The following is a 22,402-nucleotide window of genomic DNA, read 5'->3' as shown; positions in this document are numbered from 1 at the left end:
CAATTTAACATCGAAATAAAAATACTGATGATTACAAGAATAATATGAATGTGAATAAGAAGAGGAACAACAGAGAAATATAGATCGCAACATTTTCTGATTATTAAAAATGAAAATATTATGGTTAGAGACAGGGCCAGTGTGGCATCGAAATAAAAATACTGATGATAACAAGAATAATATGAATGTGAATGAGAAGAGGAACAACAGAGAAATATAGATAGCAACATTTCCTGATTACTAACCCCTTGACTGCGTATTTCCAACAAGAAGACATCACCAAGCTACAGAAATGGAGTAAAAAGTGGCTTCTACAATTCAATGAAAAAAAAAAGTAAAGTCCTGCGCCTTGGGAGAAGATATCCAGCACACCAATGCCACATGGGAAACACTACACTATCCACCACAAAGGCAGAGAAAGACCTGGGAGTATATGTTATCAGGCTACCAGTGGAGGCGAAATATGTGCCAATCGCAGCGGACGGGTTAAAAATGCAAATATTGTGGTTAGAGACAGAGGGCCTGTGTAACCTCGGAATATAAATACAGTAAGTAGCGGGCTTTTTTTTTTTCTTTACGTCCGTGAACTGTATCCTTAACTGTAAAAAAAAAAAAGAATATGATTTTTTTTTACAGCTTAATAGACAGTTCAAGGGCGTAAAGAAAAAAAAAAAAAGCCCGCTACTCACTGCTCCTGAATAGAGGTCGAAAGAGTGTCCAGAGAGGTCTAATATGAATAAGAAGAGGAACAAAAGAGAAATATAGATCGCAACATTTCCTGACTATTAAAAATGCATTTATTGTGAGGTGAAAGAAAAAGAACAATAGGGGAATAGCAGAACTGTGGCGCAGCGGCGGGGGGAGGGAGGATTGCGCCGCCCACGAGCCACGCGCGCGCTGGACTTCTTCTTTAGCGCGCCAACAAACAGAAAAATGGACGGCGTTTCTAATTGCTCTTAAAAGCCATTTCCGATGCACTTCATTCGACGACCAAAGGCTCTAATCTCTAATGCCCCTTTTTCCTGTGCTCTTGTCTTTTCAAGCATATTGTATTGACATGGAAACACACACACACACACACACACACACACACACACACACACACACACACACACACACACACACACACACACAAGGAGGGTATAGCATCAATCATAAACATATATTTAGTCTCACCCTTGACCTCTCATGCACAAGGCCCCTTCTCTCTTCCCCTTCCTCCTCCCCTCACTCCATCCTGCCGCTAATATATCCACCTCCTGTCCACTTATCCACCTAAACATGTTCAACCACTTTCCTTCCTCGTATTCCATCCTCCCCTTCACCTATCCACCTCCTATTTACCTATTCACCGATCCTATTCACTCATCTACTTTTTTTCCCCCTTATTCCATCCTCCCCTTAACCCATCTACCTCCTATCCATCTATCCACCCTTGTCTATATGCCTTTCTCCTCTTTTCTCTATTCTTATCCTTTTCTACTCTATCCTTTTTCCCTATCTCTCTCTCCTCTTCCCTCTCTCCTTTCCCTCTGTCTTCATTCCTCTCTCCTCTCATTTCTCATCCCTCTCTCCTCTCCCCTTTGTCCTCATCCGTCTCTCCTCTTCTCTCTGTCCTCGACCCTGTGTTCTCGTCCCGTCCATAATACTTCCCGGATGCTGCAGCTGCTCTTCAATAATTCACGTTATCGAGGTATTGACAAATAAAACTTACCTCGATGTTCTGTTTAAGTCTGCTGGGGAGGGAGTGACATTTGAGGGACAGGGGGAGAAGGGTGTGCCTGAAGGTGGAGGAAGGGAAGGGGGGAGGTGAGGGAGGGGTAGGTGAGCAAGTAGAAGGGAGATGAGGGAAGAGAAGGAAGGGAAAAGAAGTAGGTAGGTAAGTGGAAGATAGGAAGAAGGAAAGTTGGGGAATGAAGAAAGACGTATAGAGAAAGGGGAAGAAAGGTAAATGAGAGAAGGGGAAGTGAATGTATAAGATGAGGGAGGAAGGGAGGGAAGGGTAGTTGAGTCATAAGAAGAGAAGAGAAGGAAGAAAAGAAAGAAGGAAAGTTGGGTAATAAAGAATGAGGGATAGAGAAAAAGGAGGGAAGGTTAGTTAGGTCATAAAAAGAGAAGAGAAGGAAGAAAAGAAAGAAGGAAAGTAGGGAAATAAAGAATGAGAGATAGAGAAAAGGAGGGAAGGGTTGTTAGGTCATAAGAAGAGAAGAGAAGGAAGAAAAGAAAGAAGGAAAGTAGGGAAATAAAGAATGAGAGATAGAGAAAAAGAAAGACAGGAAAGTAAGTCAAGGAAGAGAGATGAGTGAATGAGGTAGAGAATAACACACACACACACACACACACACACACACACACACACACACTGCTCGCTGGCTAAGAGTGTTACTTCATCAGGAAATGGACGTTCTAGCGATCACCTGCTTCTTTTTATAGTGTTGGATTACTGTCTGTCTATCTGTCTGTCTGTCTGTCTCTCTGTCTGTCTCTTTGCCTGTCTATCTTTCTTTCCGTCTGTCTGTCTGTCTTTCTGTCTTCTCTCTGTCTGTTTGTCCGTTTGTCTGCCTGTTTGTCTGTCTTTGTCTCTCTTTCTCTGTTTCTTTGCCTGTCCATCTGTCTGTCTTTCGGTCTGTCTGTCTGTCTGTCTGTCTGTCTGTCTCTCTCTTTGCCTGTCTCTCTCTTTGCCCGTCTATCTCTCTTTCCGTATGTCTTTCTGTCTTCTCTCTGTCCGTCTTTCTTTCTCTGTGTCTTTGCCTGTCTATCTTCCTTTCTGTCTGTCTGTCTGTGTGTCTGTCTGTCTTTCTATCTTCTCTGTGTGTCTGTCTGTCTTCCTATCTTCTCTGTGTGTCTGTCTGTCTTTCTATCTTCTCTGTGTGTCTGTCTGTCTTTCTATCTTCTCTGTGTGTCTGTCTGTCTTCCTATCTTCTCTGTGTGTCTGTCTGTCTTTCTATCTTCTCTGTGTGTCTGTCTGTCTTTCTATCTTCTCTGTGTGTCTGTCTGTCTTTCTATCTTCTCTGTGTGTCTGTCTGTCTTTCTATCTTCTCTGTGTGTCTGTCTGTCTTCCTATCTTCTCTGTCTGCCTGTCTGTGTAATTTCGTTTTTTTCATATTATTTCAATCTGTGTATGTTTCTCTGTTTGACGTCTAATTCTTTGTCTTTGTGGATTTTTCACGCTTAAATATAAATCCAGTTCCACTCTTTTCTTCATTTATATTCTGTTTGTTTCTATCTGTTTGTCTGTCTTCGTATTTGCCTTCCCTGTCTGTTTTTTTCTGTCTTCCTCTGTCTGTTTGTCTGTTGAATAGGCCATGGTATTTTAATATTTTTTACATATTTTTCCCTCATATTTTCCTTTTTTTCTGGGTGTCCTTCTGTGTGTGTGTGTGTGTGTGTGTGTGTGTGTGTGTGTGTGTGTGCGTGTGCGAGCGTATGCGAGCGAATTCAAATCAAGCTTTATTATGGCGATTTATTCGAAATGTAATAGAGATCAACTGATTAAATTATGGCGGAAATTTACTGTCTATGTAATTTTTCGAGCGAACAAATTGGTGGCGCGCATCACATTTATTCCTTTTTTGCCGTGTATCCTTTTCTCTGGCGCTGAAAAAAAAATAATATGGTGCATGAGGAAGTGAATGCATATAATTGTACGTGTGTGTGTGTGTGTGCGTCAGTGTGTGTGTGTGTGTGTGTGTGTGTGTGTGTGTGTGTGTGTGTGTGTGTGTGTGTGTGTGTGTGTTTTGAGTTTGCTGCAGTGGTATTACTCTGGTCGTTGCTGTTTTTATGTTGATGGTGGTGGTGGTAGTGGTGGTGGTGGTGGAGGCAAAGGTGGAGGTGGTTTACTTCTCCTCGGTGGTGGTGGTGGTGGTGGTGGAGGCAAAGGTGGAGGTGTTTTACTTCTCCTCGGTGGTGGTGGTGGTGGTGGTGGAGGCAAAGGTGGAGGTGTTTTACTTCTCCTCGGTGGTGGTGGTGGTGGTGGTGGAGGCAAAGGTGGAGGTGTTTTACTTCTCCTCGGTGGTGGTGGTGGTGGAGGCAAAGGTGGAGGTGTTTTACTTCTCCTCGGTGGTGGTGGTCGTGTCGGTGGAGGAGGAGAGGATAAAGGAAGGACGGATGTTGTTCTTACTCCTTTTAGTGGAAGGGTTTTATTTTCCCTTTTATTCTCCTCTTTACTGCCCTTACACCTCACCTCACCTCTTCCCTTTTTCAAAATAATAAAAAAACCGCAGAAAACAAAAAAAAAAAACAATAGCGTGGTAGTCTTTTCAATCAGTAATGTTAATAAAAATTTTGATGTAATTAAATATATCTGTTCAGGTAATTTGTCACCTTCCTGAAAACACCTACTCTTTAAAGTTACCTGTCGGCTTTTACCTGGAAATGTCAGGTCTGGTGTAGGAGAGAGAGAGAGAGAGAGAGAGAGAGAGAGAGAGAGAGAGAGAGAGAGAGAGAGAGGAAGGTGAGTCATGGAGAGGTAATATGAAATGCTTCGAGTATTTCAGCCGCAGGCGAGCTTCCTTTCCAGCAAACTAATTAATAAAACACTGAATTACTAAACACTTCAGCTTATAATTTGATGACGAAACCTTTTCACAATTAACCCAGAGAGGCGTCCAGCCATGAACCTGCACAGTATACACGCCAAGGGCAAGGCTAAATATAGGGCGTCGGCATGTAGTTCGAGAGTCCAGCAGAGCAATTAGGATGAAAATGGCGAAAGAAAAGACAGCAATGGAGACTGACAGACATCCCGACAGATATATCAAGGGACGAGCTGGTGAGGCAAATATCTCTCTCGTCTTGTTCTTCTCTGTTTTTTTTTTTTCTCTGGGAGTGTGACCTACCACGACCCTGGCCTCAAACACGGCAAAAGAAGCCACTCCTCTTTGGCAATAAACACAACCGCCTCAGGATTGGGTAGACTTCGTGGACGTAATAGGACGGAGGAAAGTGCCGGCTGGAAGGTCTCTAAGGAAGACGAGCCGCGGGTTGACTGTCTCTGTTCCCCTTTGAGAGCAGCTGAGCATGTCCTTCGCCTCCAGTCCCCCTAAGATGCGGCGGCGAAGAGTTGTGGCTTTTGCATAAAGACAAGAGGCAGCGCGGCGCCCCGGCCCTGCTCAGGTGCGCTCAGGTGTTCAAGGTAAAGAGAAGGTGTGGAGGAGGAGGAAAATATTTGTTTGTACTTTTTTCTTGTGTGTGGGAGAGAGAGGTGGGGTCAAGTAGAGAGAGAGAGAGAGAGAGAGAGAGAGAGAGATGTCGTTAATATTGCTTTCAGGGTTAGTCTTTCTTATTCTTATCACTACTGTTCCCGTTGTTAGTTCCATCCTCACTGTTACTTGGTGAGTGCGTCTGTTCGGCCGCTTATGTGTGAGAGTTAATAATGGGGTCCGAGTTTCCATTAAGTGTTATCGTTATTATTATTGTTACCATCGCTAGTTTTATCTCCACGTTCCCTTGGTGAGTCTGTCTGCTCGGCCGGCGAAGGAAAAGTCTCGGCGGAGCGTCGCCCGCGTTCATTTTCCTCAGCACTGACATTTAAAGTTTAAATTCGGAGACCAAAGTCCGCGTTTTGCTCCGTCAGAAATGTGCATCGCTGGAATATTTGGTTTTGTCCGCGGCGGAAAAGGCAACGTAGTAATAAGTCCTCGCTCTCTCTCTCTCTCTCTCTCTCTCTCTCTCTCTCTCTCTCTCTCTCTCTCTCTCTCTCTCTCTCTCTCTCTCTCTCTCTCTCTCTCTCTCTCTCTCTCTCTTCATCATTGCATAATATTTACTTCCCTAACGCATACAGTTGCCCGCTCTCCCTTCCTGAAATATGAACGTCCCTGCCAAAGACACTCGTTTGGGTGAGCTTACTGCCTGCATAAAAGTCTGAAGCTTTGTGTGTGTGTGTGTGTGTGTGTGTGTGTGTGTGTGTGTGTGTGTGTGTGAATACGAATGAGAGTAAAAATTGAAGAAAAGAAAGAGTGAGACGACCTACACACACACACACACACACACACACACACACACAGTTGGACCCTCGCCTTCGTGCACACCTGTGGTAAGGAAATTATTTAAATGAAACAGCACTCATTTTTCCGTCCGTCAGCCAGTATTACGTTCACCTCGACGCCGCGCACGTATCAGTGACCGTGTGTGTGTGTGTGTGTGTGTGTGTGTGTGTGTGTGTGTGTGTGTGTAGCTTTTGTTTCTTGTTATGATTTTTCTTTCTCTCATGTTTATATCTTCTTTTATTCATTTTTTGTTTGTCTGTTTCTGTCTTTCTTTATTTCAGTATCGTTTTTTGCTATCATCTTGCAGCGTGGACTTTTTAACTCTTGTTGTTCACGTCCATTAAAAAAAGAAAGGAAATGCAGTAAAACGAGCCTTCTTATCACAAACTGTATTATTGTTACATTATCAACATTTCATAGCAAACAAAACCTCCTATAGTGGCCCCTTCAGGATGACTAGTGAGGAGCTCCCCGCCCTAGTCCACTGAGCAACCACCCTTCTGAAGACGCCAGCCAATCACGTACACTTGCGGACAGAAATAAGTAAGTCCTCCACATTACTAAAACTCTTAAACATAGCAAGTCATTCTCCTTGTCCTCTTTAAAGATTATCCCTCACTTTCCTTTTTCCCTTCTTCACCCTCCACTCTTTTTGTTTATTCAAGATCCACCTTACCTCTAAGCTAAGCACACGCAGCTGTTTACTCTCCTGTTTTGCTAGTTCATTCTTCACCCTCAGTTCTCCTTCATCTACCTATGTGATATTGCTTCTAAACTTACTACACACAGCAAGTAACTTTCCTTTTCTAGTTCATTCCTCACTACTTTTGGTCCCTTTCTCACCTTCCAGTCTTCTAGTTTATTCAAGATCCACCTTACTTCTAAACTAAGCACACAGAAGCTTACTCTCCTCTTTTGCTAGTTCATTCTTCTCCCTCAATTCTCCTTCATCTACCTATGTAATATTGCTTCTAAACTTGATACACACAGCAAGTAACTCTCCTTATCTAGTTCAGTCCTCACTACTCTTGTTCCCTTCCTCACCCTCCAATCTTTTACCCTATGTGAGATCGGCCTTTATGTTATAGTCAGTAAATGTAGCAAGTCTTTCCTTTTTCGCTAGTTCCTTCCTTACCCTTAATTCTCCTGAAACCTCATGTGATACAGGATGAGAGACTACCATATATCCGCTAGTTCTTTCCTTACCCTCAATTCTCCTGGAACCTCGTGTGATTTAGGATGAGAGACTACCATGTATCCGCTAGTTCTTTCCTTACCCTTAATTCTCCTGGAACCTCATGTGATACAGGATGAGAGACTACCATATATCCGCTAGTTCTTTCCTTACCCTTAATTCTCCTGGAACCTCATGTGATATAGGATGAGAGACTACCATATATCCGCTAGTTCTTTCCTTACCCTTAATTCTCCTGGAACCTCATGTGATATAGGATGAGAGACTACCATATATCCATAGTTCTTTCCTGACCCTTAATTCTCCTGGAACCTCATGTGATATAGGATGAGAGACTACCATATATCCGCTAGTTCTTTCCTTACCCTCAATTCTCCTGGAACCTCGTGTGATTTAGGATGAGAGACTACCATATATTATCCGCTAGTTCTTTCCTTACCTTTAATTCTCCTGGAACCTCATGTGATTTAGGATGAGAGACTACCATATATCCGCTAGTTCTTTCCTTACCCTCAATTCTCCTGGAACCTCACGTGATATAGGATGAGAGACTACCATGTATCCGCTAGTTCTTTCCTTACCTTTAATTCTCCTGGAACCTCATGTGATTTAGGATGAGAGACTACCATGTATCCGCTAGTTCTTTCCTTACCCTCAATTCTCCTGGAACCTCGTGTGATATAGGATGAGAGACTACCTATAACAGAGAGCTAAAAGTAAGGTGGGGTGATATTTCTGTCCGTAGCTGTACATGGAAAACCTTACCTATGGAAATCACAAATTAACCAATGGCGTACATCAGGAACGGGGGAGGAGAGGGGGCGGAGCATCCTCGCCTAGTCATCGTGAACGGCCTGCATTTCTTTAACCATAACATCACATCTATACACACTATACAGCCAGTGCAAGGAGGAGCTATCTATGTACACAGGGTCGTCTTTATATCACTTAGCCTTACACTGCCGGCAATAGTTTACATGTTTATATCGCTATGGTACACACACACGCACATACATAGGATTCGTTGTTGTCAGGTTCCACACGTGTGCACATAGAGATGGGTGTGTGTGTGTTTTGTTGTACACACACACGCACGCACACACATACACACATATATAGATAGGTAAATAGATAGATAGAGAGAGAGAGAGAGAGAGAGAGAGAGAGAGAGAGAGAGAGAGAGAGAGAGAGAGAGAGAGAGAGAGAGAGGGGGGGGACAAAGCAAAACCAAATCACACACGCCATGGAGGAAAAAAAAACACCAAATACAAAAAAAGTAAAAAAAAAATGAATCTGGGAAAACAATTAAATAGTCTTCTCTTATTTATTATTCATTATTTTCCTACACTTGCCTTAATGAGAGAGAGAGAGAGAGAGAGAGAGAGAGAGAGAGAGAGAGGGGGGGGGCCAAGAGGAAAAGCAAATCAGACAAGCCATGGAGGAAAAAAAAACACCAAATACAAAAAAAGTAAAAAAAAAAATGAATCTGGGAAAACAATTAAATAGTCTTCTCTTATTTATTATTCATTATTTTCCTACACTTGCCTTAATGAGAGAGAGAGAGAGAGAGAGAGAGAGAGAGAGAGAGAGAGAGAGAGAGAGAGAGAGAGAGAGAGAGAGAGAGAGAGAGAGAGAGAGAGAGAGAGAGAGAGAGAATCTACATACTGAGGTGGTCTAGAATTGCAAGGGAGACTCAAACAAAGGTACCAGAATGAAAGCAGTACCATCCCTTCATCCTTCTCTTTTCGCGCCCCTCTCACGCCCCTCTCACGCCCCTCTCACAACGCGGGCCTTTTTCTTCTCTCCTGTTTTGGCTTCGAGGTCAAAACAAGTTAATGTAGAATGGGAGGGATGGGCGGAAAATGTTTCGTTGGATTAGTTAAGGGAGTGAGCCAGGTAAATGGTGCTGAAGTTTATTTATGATCTGCTGTTGTGAGCCTCATTTAGCATTAGACCAGGGGTCACCAAACTACGGCCCGCGGGCCGGATCCGGCCCGCGACGTCAGATCATCAGGCCCGCCGACGGTACTTAAATTTGCTTGATAAAACGTATGGAACACGAGATGTTGTGATATAATTTAAATTTAAATATTAAGTTTAGAATACTAGGAGATCTTTGTATTTGTATTGAATCTCAAAATAAAAATAGAGTTTTTTTTACTGAATTCGGTACAATGTCGGCATTTCTAGTATCCCGAGTCCCAGTCCCCGGCAGTGGTCCGCGTGTGTTTACAGTGGTGTCGTGGACAGTGGCAGCAGCTCCGCGCCGTCAAAGAATCGCCATCAAATGACTAAAATCAGCGAAGGTAAGAGTAACGAGTGACTGGCAGCACCATTACACTGCCCTTGGATGGTGCTGCACTCAGGAGAGGAATAAATGTGCTGTGTTGTCGGCCATCACGCGGTGAAAGCCCGATGTGTAAAGAAAAGTCCAGTAAAAAGTCACAACGTATGTCTTCCCTGCGGAGAACAGCCCTGCGTTCGGGTTATCTGTAGCCCTGCGCCCTGTACTATTATTTTGCTCATTAGCGTAGAACTCAAATAATATAATATGTCGAAGTTATAAATCACAATAAATCGTACCAATAACAGCAGTAAAACTGTAGGAATTTGTCAGGTCTCGGCAAGAAAGACTGTTGCGTTTTTAAGCTCCGAAACGAAATAGATGTTTTCTCACTGAAAAGATAGAGCTGATCCACAGCTGTCAGATCCTACCTGGCTGTCAAAGTTGTCATTTTGGTCGACATCACATCCCATATGAATGAACTGAACCTGAAACTTCAGGAAAAGATAACCTTGTCTGTGATCTCTACAGAATCATCAAAGGATTTCGGAGAAAGCTGTCATTGTTTGAAACAACTGGAAGGAGAAAACTTCTCTCATTTTCACTGTTTCAAAGAGTTTGTGCTACAGTCGCTGAAGATGTCAACCTCGATTTTCCGAAAAGATTATTCGTGACTTGAAGAAGCATTTTTTGGAGAGATTCTCAGATCTTGACAGAATTGAGAGTGATATTCTTCTGTTCCAGAATCCGTTTGGTTGTAACCTTGACGATGTGTCAGTTGAACTACAGTTGGAGCTCATTGATTTGCATGCAAATGACTTGTTGAAAGAGAAGCACAGAGAAGGAAAACTTGTTGAATTTTACCGCTGCTTACCTGATGCTGAGTTTCCAAAATTGAAGAAATTTGCCGCTGGTATGGCATCAGTGTTTGGAACAACTTATGTCTGTGAGCAAACATTTTCAAAAATGAAGTATGTGAAGTCAACACATCGAACGAGATTGACTGATGAACATTTGAAAGCAATTCTCTTGATTGGATGCAGCAATTCCAAACCAAACATTGTTGATATCTTGAAAGCCAAACATCAGTTTCACAAATCTCACTAACCTTTTTTGCTGCTTAGTTTGTGATATTCGAACATGTGCACACTATGTCTGATGTAGCTACCTTTTGCTAACGTTGCCTTCTTTGATAACTTTTAGTAAATAAATATGTTGGTTATCTGTTTTTTTCTGCAAGATTCTGATGAACATTTGAAAGCAATTCTCTTGATTGGATGCAGCAATTCCAAAACCAAACATTGTTGATATCTTGAAAGCCAAACATCAGTTTCACAAATCTCACTAACCTTTTTGCTGCTTAGTTTGTGATATTCGAACATGTGCACACTATGTCTGATGTAGCTACCTTTTGCTAACGTTGCCTTCTTTGATAACTTTTAGTAAATAAATATGTTGGTTATCTGTTTTTTTTTCTGCAAGATTCTGATGAACATTTGAAAGCAATTCTCTTGATTGGATGCAGCAATTCCAAACCAAACATTGTTGATATCTTGAAAGCCAAACATCAGTTTCACAAATCTCACTAACCTTTTTGCTGCTTAGTTTGTGATATTCGAACATGTGCACACTATGTCTGATGTAGCTACCTTTTGCTAACGTTGCCTTCTTTGATAACTTTTTAGTAAATAAATATGTTGGTTGTCTGTTTTTTTTTTCTGCATTGCACGCCACTCACCCATAATTAACATGGAATGCTAAACTAAGTTTGTAGTCTTTTTTTCCAGAGCTTTCGTTCTGGCTTGCAAGTATTGAACGGAATGATTATGCGGCCCGCACTCGTCATTCTTTCAGTTATCCGGCCCTCTATGAAAAAAGTTTGGTGACCCCTGCATTAGACTATAGGGCAGAGAGAGAGAGAGAGAGAGAGAGAAAACAAACAAACAAACAAACAAACAAACAAAAAAGCAAACAGATTCATAACCAGATAGGCAGATTGACAAACACTTATAGAGAAAGGGAGGCAGACAGATATACAGACATACAAAGATATAGCCACACAGCCATACAAGACAGGAATGTGTGTGTGTGTGTGTGTGTGTGTGTGTGTGTGTGTGTGTGTGTGTGTGTGTGTGTGTGTGTGAACGCGTTTGTCTTTCCTGTACGTTACAAAACATTTATCGAAACACAGTAACATCAGACAACTTAGGTATCGAAGTCTTAATAATAATAATAATAATAATAATAATAATAATAATAATAATAATAATAATAATAATAATAATAATAATAATGATAATAATAATAAACATTTGATATATATAGATACATAACACTATTCTTCTATCTCCGCCGCTCAGCACTCAGCACGCCGCGACAGGTAATGCTGAGTCGCAGGTAACAGGTGCTGAGAGGCTGTGTTAATGACAATGGGGTGAGGTGAGCGACATGAGGTGACGGATAGGTAACAGGTGAGCTCTGGAGAGTGGTAATGATAATGAGGTGAGGAACATGAGGTGACTGAGAGGTAAAGGTGAGGTCAGGACTATGGTAATGAAGATGAGATGAGGTGAGGAACGTGAGGTGAGAGACATGTGCCAGATGAGGTTAGGACTTTGATAATGACAATGAGGTGAGATGAGGTGAGGGACATGAGGTGAAATACAAGTGACAGGTGACGTCAGAGCTGTGAAAATGACAATGAGGTGAGGTGAGGTAAATGACATGAGGTGAGAGAGAAGTAATATATGAGACAAGAACTGGAGTAATGATGATGATATGAAGAAAATGAGGTGAGAAACAGATAAGAAACGAGGTCGGAATGAGGTGAACGACGTGACGAGACTGACAAAAAAAAAATGAAAGTGAGTGATTGATGTTACGTAAATGAGGTGAATGAAATGACTACACGGTTAGGCTCTTTAGGTATTGTTTAGTCCTCGGTCATCATCATCATCATCATCATCATCATCGTCAAAATTAGTCGTATATGATCCTTATTGTTTTCGTCTCAGTTTTCCTCCCGGACACACAACACGAAGAATTAGCGGCGATCATTCATAAAACTTATCACGCAGCAACAAAAATAGTCATCATTTCGCGTATTGTAATTAGAGGAAGAGAAAAACCGTGTCCCAGTTGGAGAGGCTAATTCTTTTTTTTATTTGGGTTTAATTCTTAGTCTAATTTTTTATTGGATTATGTCATTTATTTGTATTTCTTTAGAGCTGAGTGGAACCAATAAGGATTTTTTTGCTTTTTTATCATATTTTTTATCTGCTTATTTCATTTAATCATTTATCTTTTTAATGCAGAATGCTGTCCAATGTGGTTGCTAGATTATCCAATTATTTTCTATCCTATTTTTATTTTCTTCATTTTATTTTCATATTCCTTTTATTATTCTCTTTTTTTCCTTTCATGCAACTCAAGTTCAGTTCGAATATCTAAGGTAAAAACAGTGCTATGATAATGCAGAATGCTAACCCGGGTAGGTATTCGAATATCCAAAGTTTTTTCTTCCTGTTTTCATTTTCTTCATTTAATTTTCACATTTACTTTATTTTCTCCTTTTTTCATGTAACTCCAAACATGCAATTCGAATATCCAAAGTTTTTTCTTCCTATTTATTTTCCATTTCATTTTCACATTTTCTTATTTTCTCCTTTTTTCATGTAACTTCAAACATGTAAGTTCAATTCGAATATCCAAAGTTTTTTCTTCCTATTTTATTTTCTTCATTTTGTTTCACATTTTCTTATTTTCTCCTTGTTTCATGCAACTTCAAACATGCAATTAGAATATCCAAAGTATTTTCTTCCTATTTTATTTTCTTCATTTCATTCTCACATTTTCTTATTTTCTCCTTTTTTCTGCAGCTTCAAACATACAATTCGAGTATCCAAAGTTTTTTCTTCCTATTTTATTTTCTTCATTTTAGTTTCACATTTTCTTATTTTCTTTTTTCATCCAATTTCAAGCATGCAAGTCCAGTTCGAATATCCAGAGGTAAAAATATTTCTATAATAAGTCAACAAGTTCAGTGGAAGCGAGCAGCGAATATATATAGCTGCGCGTGGCCTCGGTGTGACCTTGTATATCATTGGCTTATCCCTTTGGCTTTGTGCCTTGCTATCTTGTTTTCACATCTTGCGGAAGGGAGTGAAGGGAGCAAGGGCGGTGGATCCTGTCTCAGACGTGTGCGTGACTGATGTAGTAAGTGGATGACCTGAGTGGTGACGTGTTGGTGTGGATGGTGATTTGGTGGGTGAGTGTAACGGATGACTTGGTGACGCGATGGGTGAGTTGTGAAGAAAAGTGATGGGTGACAGGTGCGTATTGCGGATGACTTGGTGACTGAGAGGAGTAATGGGTGACTGGAGCGCGTGATGGATGACTTAATGGTGGAGTGAGTGAGTTATTAAGATGACTGATGGGTGATGGGTGCATACGACGGATGACTTGGTGAATGAGTCGCGTGATGGATAACTTTATGACTGAGTGGGGTAATGGGTGCTGGTTGATTGTGATGGATGGCTTAATGGTGCAGTGGGTGAGATATGAATATGACTGAAAGATGGATGACGGGATCGTGTGACTGACTCCTAGGTAAGGTTGACTCATGAATGTGGCTTGACTGGATGACTGAGGTGTGACTAACGTAAATAAGTGACTCATGACCTAAAGATATGACCGATACGTGAGATGACTTTCGGATGGATTAAACGATGACTGATGACCGGCTTGACATGAATGACGTGTGGCCGATGACTGGATGACTGGATGATTGAAATTGATGACTGGATGATTGAAATGAATGACGTGTGGCCGATGACTGGATGACTGGATGATTGAAACTGATGACTGGATGATTGAAATGAATGACGTGTGGCCGATGACTGGATGACTGGATGATTGAAATTGATGACTGGATGATTGAAATGAATGACGTGTGGCCGATGACTGGATGACTGGATGATTGAAACTGATGACTGGATGATTGAAATGAATGACGTGTGGCCGATGACTGGATGACTGGATGATTGAAACTGATGATTGGATGATTGAAATGAATGACTGGATGACTTGAGGTGTGACTAACGTAAATATGTGACTAATGACTTATAGATATGACCGATATGTGAGATGACTTTCGGATGGATTAAAAGATGACTGATGACCGGCTTGACATGAATGACGTGTGGGATGACTCCTGAATATAACTAATGGATGACGAGTGAATGAAGACGGTAAAACATGACTCACTGATATGATTGGTGACTCTTCAATGAGAGGATGGAGATGACTGAAGTGACACATGACTGGTGACTGACAGATGAACCCGATAACTGGAAGATTGGTTTCAGTGATGACCTAAAGATTAACTACCGACTTAGTGACGCAGTACAGACTCGTTGGTGACTCAGAGGCGCTGAAGGAGACTCTGAAGGAGGGAAGACACCGCCATCAGGAAGCAGGTGGACGCCGCCGTGGGCCTAACACCTGTGGGAATAAGGAGAGTGAATTAAGGACAGGTGTGAGATGAAATACGGCTAGGGCAGGTTAGCGCTTGGTTAGGTCATGGTTAGTTGTGGTCATGTGAAGCTGGGTTGGGTTAAGTTATGTTAGCTTTCGTCAGGTATGGTTAGGGTTGGGCTGGGATAGGTTAGGTTAGGTCATGGTTAGTTGTGGTCATGTGAAGCTGGGTTGGGTTAAGTTAGGTTAGCTTTCGTCAGGTATGGTTAGGGTTGGGTTGGGATAGGTTAGGTTAGGTCATGGTTAGTTGTGGTCATGTGAGGCTGGGTTGGGATAAGTTGGGTTTGTTTTCGTTAGGCATCGTTAGGGTTGGGTTAGGATAGGTTAGGTTAGGTCATGGTTAGTTGTGGTCATGTGAGGCTGGGTTGGGATAAGTTAGGTTTGTTTTCGTTAGGTATGGTTAGGGTTGGGTTAGGATAGGTTCGGTTAGGTCTTTGTTAGGTGTGGTTAGGTCAGGTTGGGTTGGAATAAATTAGGTCTGGCTTGGTAAGTTTTTGGTTAGGTTAAACTGGGCTGGGTTAGGTTAGGTTTTGTTTGATTAATTTGGGTTAGGTTAGGGTTTGGTTAAGTATAGTTAGGTTAACTTAGACTGGGATAGATTAGCTCTGCCATGATTAGTTTTGGTTAGATTAAGTTGGCTTGGTATAGTTTCGTTTTTCCTTGGTTAGGTTAGTTTAGGTTAAATTTAGGTTAATTTAGTCAGGTTTAGTTAGGTTCGATAATATTAGATAGCATTAATAGCTGAGACCATTAAACTATATCAGTCTAATTATCTGTGGGCGCACGCAAACAGAAGTCACGCACACAGATAGATAGATAGATAGATAGATAGATAAATAGATAGATAGATAGATAGATGGGCAGATGGACAGTTTATAGGCCGGCCACTGCAACGATATACAAGCAAAACAGGAAATTTTACATCAAACAAATAAACGCGAATGACCGTAGTCCATTAAAGGTAACCTGCAACGCACACACACAAACACAAACACACACAAACGCACAAACAAACAACTCACAACCGCACAGTCACACTCAAACCCTAACAGCGGCCCAACCAGAACAGCGTTAGCGATTTCCATCATAAGATATTCATTGCAAAGCCTTCAAGTCGAGGCAGAATTTGAGCTCGTGATGCGTGGGGTCCATTTGAGGGAGTCCAGCCGGCGGCCCCATCGAGAGCACGGCCAGCGACGCGCACCAGGAAAAAAATGAATACACAGAATTATTCCTTTTTACGTCCGAACTTAAGCAGCTTACGGGAGCCACACAGCCGCGTTTTTGTCATATTGAATTCAGTCGCCAGGTACAGCACGGTAATTTTTTCTTAGTGTGTCGTGCCGTGTCGTGTCGTGCCGTGCCGTGTCGTGCCGTGCCGTGTCGTGTCGTGCCGTGTCGTGTCGTGCTGTGTCGTCTCTCGTCTCTCTCGTTTCTCTCTCTCATTGATGCGTTCTGACCTGTTTCATGTCTATATTTCGCCTCTGATCACGACCATCCTTCAAACCGCTTCGGTGAATTCGTTTGGCACAGAAAATTACATCTGGTAACTCATGAACCTCAACTAAACGGTCCATGTTATTTGCTTGACTGCGTAGCGTCCACACACACACACACACACACACACACACACACACACACACACACACACACACACACACACACACACACAAACGCAAACTCACTCCTCTTTGCTTCCATAGTCTGCCCTAACTTGCCCTTCTCTGCTCTTCCCTTCCCTTCCCTTCCCTCCCCTTCCCTCCCCTTCCCTTCCCTTTCCATATCTACTCTTTCCTGCCCTTCCCTTCCCTTCCCTTCCCTCCCCTCCCCTTCCCTTCCCTTCCCTTCCCTTCCCTTTCCATATCTACTCTTTCCTGCCCTTCCCTTCCCTTCCCTTCCCTTCCACACACACACACACTCGGGTACTCACTAGTGGTAGGGCCGGAGCCTAGGACAGAGGCGGGGTAGGGCGGGCGCGTGGTGAGCACTGAGTGAGCCTCCTGTCTGTATATACCCGGAATCTCGGCAGTGCAGGTGACGTGGCCCTCGCCGTCCCGCAGCAGACTGGACTGTAGCGAGAACCTGAGGCGCAGGGACGAGGTGGTGAGGCCCTCCTTGTCCTTCACCTGCTCCGGCGGCTCCAACCAGCTGGCGGACACCTGGTTAGCGGGGAGATGAATGGCTTGTTAAGGTGATAGATTGCTTCACTAACTTGTTGACAGACTAATAGAGTAATTTACAGGTAGGTTGTTAAAATGAACGTGCATGAAAATAGGTTGGCAAATTGAAACAATCACATATATAGAGAGATGATATACAAACAGGCTGAGTGATAGATAGATACATAGATAAATAGATAGTGACTGTTTGACTGATTTGTTAACAGACTATTAGATTGATTTACTGATAGACTGTGAAATTAAATGCGCAGGAAGATAGTTGGCATGTTTAAACCTGAACAGAGAGAGAGAGAGAGAGAGAGAGATAATATATAGACAGGCAGACAGATAGATAAATGTATAAATAGAGTGTGACTGATTATTTGACGAACATGTAGAGAGACTATTTGCGTGTCTTAATGATAGATTATAAACTTTAATGAACAGGATGAATATACAGAAAATGAGGAGAAAGAGGAGAAGGAGAAGTAGGAGGAGGAAGAACAAGAAGAACAAGAGCAAAAAATACAAAAACAAGAACAAAAAAAAGAACACTCAACCCAGAAACACATGATACACAGACATACACATAGATAGATAAGTGGATAGATACACAGGCAGGTAATTAAAGAGGAACAGGGAACACAATATCAAAGGACTGGCACACGCTGTTAGTCTGAAAAGAAAAACAAAACAAAAAAAAATCTTGGACTCGTGAGAACCTTGCCAGCGGAGACACGCCAAGCAGTCATCGTCGCTCGCTTGTTCAGGAGTCATGAGGCGGGAGAGAGACTTGCGCGACCCGTATTAGAATTCATGAAGCCCCCCCTTCCCTCCGCCCTGCCCCCCCACCGCCCTGCCTCCCCTCCACTCTTCCCTCCCGCCCTCCCCCACCCTCCACATCCAGCCCGAGGTCAAAGTTAATTCCACTGCAGTGAGTACGCATACCAGACTCCTGACGTGTGCTAATGTTGCAGCGAAGACACTCACTCACTCACTCACTCACTCACTCGCTCATATTCACTCACTCACTCATGCACTCACTCGCTCATGCTCGCACTCACTCACTAACTCACGCACTCACTCACTCATTCACTCAAACTCACTCACTCACTCACTCACTCACTCTCAGCCAGCCAGACCGTCAGCCACTTCACTATCAGTCTTGCTCGCAGCGTCAGTCTTGTTTCCTTCTTCTTCTTCTTCTTCTTCTTCTTCTTCTTCTTCTTCTTCTTCTTCTTCTTCTTCTTCTCATTCTCCTTTTCGTTCTTTTCATTATCTTCGTTTTCCTCCTCATATTGTTTTGTTTCCTCCTTTTTTTTTATACTTTGTCTCCTCCTCCTCCATTTCTTGCTCATGTTCTTGTTCTTATTGCTCTTGTTGTTCTTGTTCTTTCTCCTTCTCTTTCTTCTCATTATCTGTGTTTTTCTCCTCTTCCTATTCTTTTGCATTTATCTTTTCGCTGTCTTGTTTTTCCTCCTCCTTCTCCTTTTTTTTGTTCTTGTTCGTGTTACTGTTATTGTTATTCTTGTTCTTCTTCTTTCTCTTTCTTCTTCTGTGTTATCCTTCCTCTCTTGTTTTCCACTCTTCTTTTCGCTGTCCTCTGTCTTCTCCTTCTCTTTCTTTTCTTGTTCTTGGTGATGTTCTTATTTCTCTTGTTATTACTGTTCGTCCTTTCCTCCTACTCCTTCCCCTGCCTCCTCCTCCTTCTCTTTCTCCTCCTCCTCCTCCTCCTCTTTGTCATGTTCTTATTTCTCTTGTTATTACTGTTCGTCCTTTCCTCCTACTCCTTCCCCTGCCTCCTCCTCCTTCTCTTTCTCCTCTTCCTCCTCCTCCTCCTCCTCCTCCTCCTCCTCTTCCCCCCCACCCCTACTGCTGCACTCACCGGCACACCATTAAGCGTGAAGGTCAGGACGGCGGGTGGGCGGGAGCGGCCGGAGGTGCAGGTAAGGTCCACCCAGTCACTCGGCAGGTACTGTATCCTCACGCCCTTGATGAGAGGCGCCGCGTCAGGGAGATCTGCGGGGGGAGGGGAGAGAGGGAGAGTAGTGAGAGGGAGGAATGGAAGGGGGGATAGTTGGGAGGGAAGAAAGTGAAAGGGGAAGAGGAAAGGTGAGAACGGAGGGGGAAATGAAAGGGATGACAGGAGGGGTTGGGAGGGGAAGGGAAAGGGAAGGGAAGGGAAAAGAGTTAAAGGAGGGAGGAGGAAGGGAGAGAAAGGGAGAACGGAGGGGGAGTGAAAGGTGTGACAGGAGGGGTTGGGAGGGGAAGGGAAAGACAGGTGAGAAGGAAAAGAGTTAGAGGAGGCAGGGAGAGGAAGGGACAGTAGTGAAAGGGTGGAAGGGAATGATATCGGAGTTGTAGTGATAGGGAGGAAGGGGATGGTTGGGAGGGGAAGGGAGAACAGGTAAGAAGGGAGAAAGTAGTAGTAGGGGAGGAGGAAGGGAGAAGGGAGGGAGAGCAGTGACAGGGAGGAAGGGTAGTGATGGGGAGGAAGGGAGGACAGGTGAGAATAGAGAAAGTAAAAGGTGAAGTTAATTTGTTTATGTGTTTTCTCTCTACTTATTTATTTACTTCTATTATGTCTATTCTTCATATTCCTTTCCCTCCTCTACGTCCTTCTCCTCCCTTTTCTCTCAAAATTCATTACCTGTATATCTTTTCTCCTTTTTCAACCCACTATGTCTCTTTCTTTGTCCTGTTCTTCTTACCCTCATTTTTACCCCCCTCCTTTCTTTCTCTTTCTTTTTCCTCTACTTTTTCGTGCACCCTCTCTCTATTCCCTTCCCGCCCCTCTCCTTCACGCTGTCTCCACCCTCCCTTCCCTCTCTTTTCCCCTCTCTCTCTCTCCTACCTTAGTCCCCCTTTCAGCCTTCCCCCCTCCCCTCTCCTTCACGTTGTCTCCACCCTCCCTTCCCTCTCTTTTCCCCTCTCTCTCTCCTATCTTAGTCCCCCTTTCAGCCTTCCCCCCTCCCCTCTCCTTCACGTTGTCTCCACCCTCCCTTCCCTCTCTTTTCCCCTCTCTCTCTCCTACCTTAGTCCCCCTTTCAGCCTTCCCCCCCCTCCCCTCACTCCGTTTTCTTTGCCCCCACCTATCCACACACTCCTCTTCAGGTTCTTTATGGCGGCTTCGTTTTCAATAACAACATATAACTCTACCTTTTTCCTTCACTAGAAAGGCAACAACAATCTGAAGTTATCTCCGTGACACGTGTGGAGGAAGCAGCAGCAGGAGGAGAAATAGGAGGAGGTGGAGGAGGTGGAGGAGGAGGAGGAGATAGGGATGCTTGTAGAGGTATATTGGTGGTAGTGATAAGACCGAGAGTGGTTGTGGTACGAGGGGGTGGAGGAGGAGGAGGAGGAGGACAAAGAGGAGGAGGAGGACAAGGAGGTGGTGGTGGTGGTGGTGTTCACTGGTAATGCTGGTGGTGGTGGAGCTTGCAGTAGTTGTGGAGTTGGTAATAGTGGTGGTAAGGGCTGATAAATCTCCATCGTAACCTAACTTTATCTCTAACATTGTCTCTATCCGAACGTACTGAACCAAACTGACTCTAATCTAACTCTACTTCTAACCTAACCTAACCTTAACTTAACCTAACCTAACTGTGACTCTAACCCAACTCTTTACTCCTACCTGTGAGTCTAACTAAACCTAACTGTAACTCTAACCTAACTCTATACTCCTACCTGTGAGTCTAACTGAACCTAACTGTGACTAACCTAACTAAACCTAACTGTGACTACCCTAACTCCACTCCTAACCCTTACCCTAACTGAACCTAACCGTGCCTCCTACCTAACTCCTGACACCTCCTGACCCTCGCAGCGTTGTCTTGCCCCCTCTGGCCTCCCCGCACCGTAAAATAAAGTCATAAATCTGCTAAACTGCCCATTCCAGCGCGTGTTTCAGTCCAGGGGTGACCAGCGCCGAGCCTCTCTTTTCACCCCTCCAGCGCCTACTAGCGTCTCCTCATGTCTCCTCCAGTTCTACCGCTCCCTGTGTTCACCTGCAGTTGTTTACCTCTTGTGTTTACCTGTTACCGTTATTTAGTTGTTTACCTTTTCCCGTATACACCTGTTTCATTTATTTACTTCTTCTCTTGTTGTTATTTGTTTGTTTTTTCTTGACCTTTCTTTGGTTTGTTGATGTTTTTGTTTGTCGGGTTTTTTTTTGTGTTTCTGTTCTTTTGTTTGTTTGTCTCTCTGTTTGTGTCTGTGTACTTGTTTTTGTCTGTTGTTTGTTTTCTTTATATATTCTTTCTTTTATTTTTTCTTTATTTTTTCTTTCTTTCCTTGTTTCTTTCCTTCTTTCTTTTCCTTTCTTTCTTTTAGTCTTTATTCTTTTTTTCTTTCTTTCTTTCTCTCTTTTTTTCTTATTCTCTCTCTCTCTCTCTCTCTCTCTCTCTCTCTCTCTCTCTCTCTCTCTCTCTCTCTCTCTCTCTCTCTCTCTCTCTCTCTCTCTCTCTCTCTCTCTCTCTCTCTCTCTCTCTCTCTCTCTCTCTCGTCTGCCACTCTTTTGCTACATTACTGTCAATAAAACATTAACAAGGCTTCCAAGAGTTCATGACACACACTTTCTCTCCTCCTTGCCTTGCTTTCTTCAGTCCATTATACCATTAAGCATCATTCTCTCCCTCTCCCCCTTACCCCCTCTTCGTCTCTCCTCCCTTACTTGTCCTTCTCATTTCTCTCCTTCTCATCTTTGCTTAAATTTGTCTGTTCTTCTCCGTCTTCCTCCTTCTCTTGTCTTCCTTTCTCTCCTCACTTTAATTTATCCTCTTCCTCATTCCTCTTCTCTTCCCTTCCCCTATTTCCCCATCTTCAATACTCCTGTCCATCCTGCCTTCCTCCACCTCCTCTTCCTCTTCTTCTTCCTCCTCCTCCTCCTCCTCCTCCTTTCATGCCATGTTGGGCTCTAGGTGGACAGACAGAACACACACACACACACACACACACATACACACACACACACACACACACACACACACACACACACACACAGGTATATACACACCACGCAGCAGTGTCTCATCAAAATCATATTGCGAGCAGTATATGTGTGTCTGAATACGTTAGCGAGCAGAGCAGGGACGCACGTACGAGTATATGTATGCGCGCCCCGAGCTCTGAAACCAGTATGAAAAAAGAGAAAGCTAGAGAGAGAGATAGAGGGAGGGAGAATGTATGTAAAGAGTAGTATCCTCCCCTTATGTTACTATGGTTTTCGATCCCTCGTGTATAT

The 22,402-nt window shown here is 43.2% G+C and overlaps 1 protein-coding gene and 1 long non-coding RNA gene across 4 annotated transcripts in view; both read right to left on the bottom strand.

The window, feature by feature from the left end:
- Nucleotides 1-6,367: 6,367 nt before the first annotated feature.
- Nucleotides 6,368-8,351, bottom strand: LOC127003607 (uncharacterized). The gene is made up of 4 exons (XR_007757173.1): nt 7,782-8,351; nt 7,640-7,710; nt 7,495-7,565; nt 6,368-7,424 (listed from the first exon to the last, which is right to left on the bottom strand). It is a non-coding gene; the product is annotated as an uncharacterized LOC127003607 (long non-coding RNA).
- Nucleotides 8,352-13,206: 4,855 nt separating this feature from the next.
- Nucleotides 13,207-22,402, bottom strand: part of LOC127003377 (uncharacterized) — a 128,204-nt gene continuing 119,008 nt past the window's right edge. For all 3 annotated transcript variants that reach the window (XM_050869924.1, XM_050869926.1, XM_050869925.1), the window contains 3 exons: nt 19,046-19,179; nt 16,932-17,160; nt 13,207-14,968 (listed from right to left, as the gene is read on the bottom strand). In XM_050869924.1, coding sequence (XP_050725881.1) covers nt 14,889-14,968; nt 16,932-17,160; nt 19,046-19,179 — 443 coding nt within the window. In that variant the 3' untranslated portion in view covers nt 13,207-14,888. The remainder of the gene's footprint in view (nt 14,969-16,931; nt 17,161-19,045; nt 19,180-22,402) is intronic.

Source organism: Eriocheir sinensis, chromosome 25 (assembly GCF_024679095.1).
Source record: "Eriocheir sinensis breed Jianghai 21 chromosome 25, ASM2467909v1, whole genome shotgun sequence".
NCBI classification, from domain to species: domain Eukaryota; kingdom Metazoa; phylum Arthropoda; class Malacostraca; order Decapoda; family Varunidae; genus Eriocheir; species Eriocheir sinensis.
The sequence above is the reverse complement of the archived record's forward strand: the minus strand, read 5'-3'. Positions and strand labels throughout refer to the sequence as shown.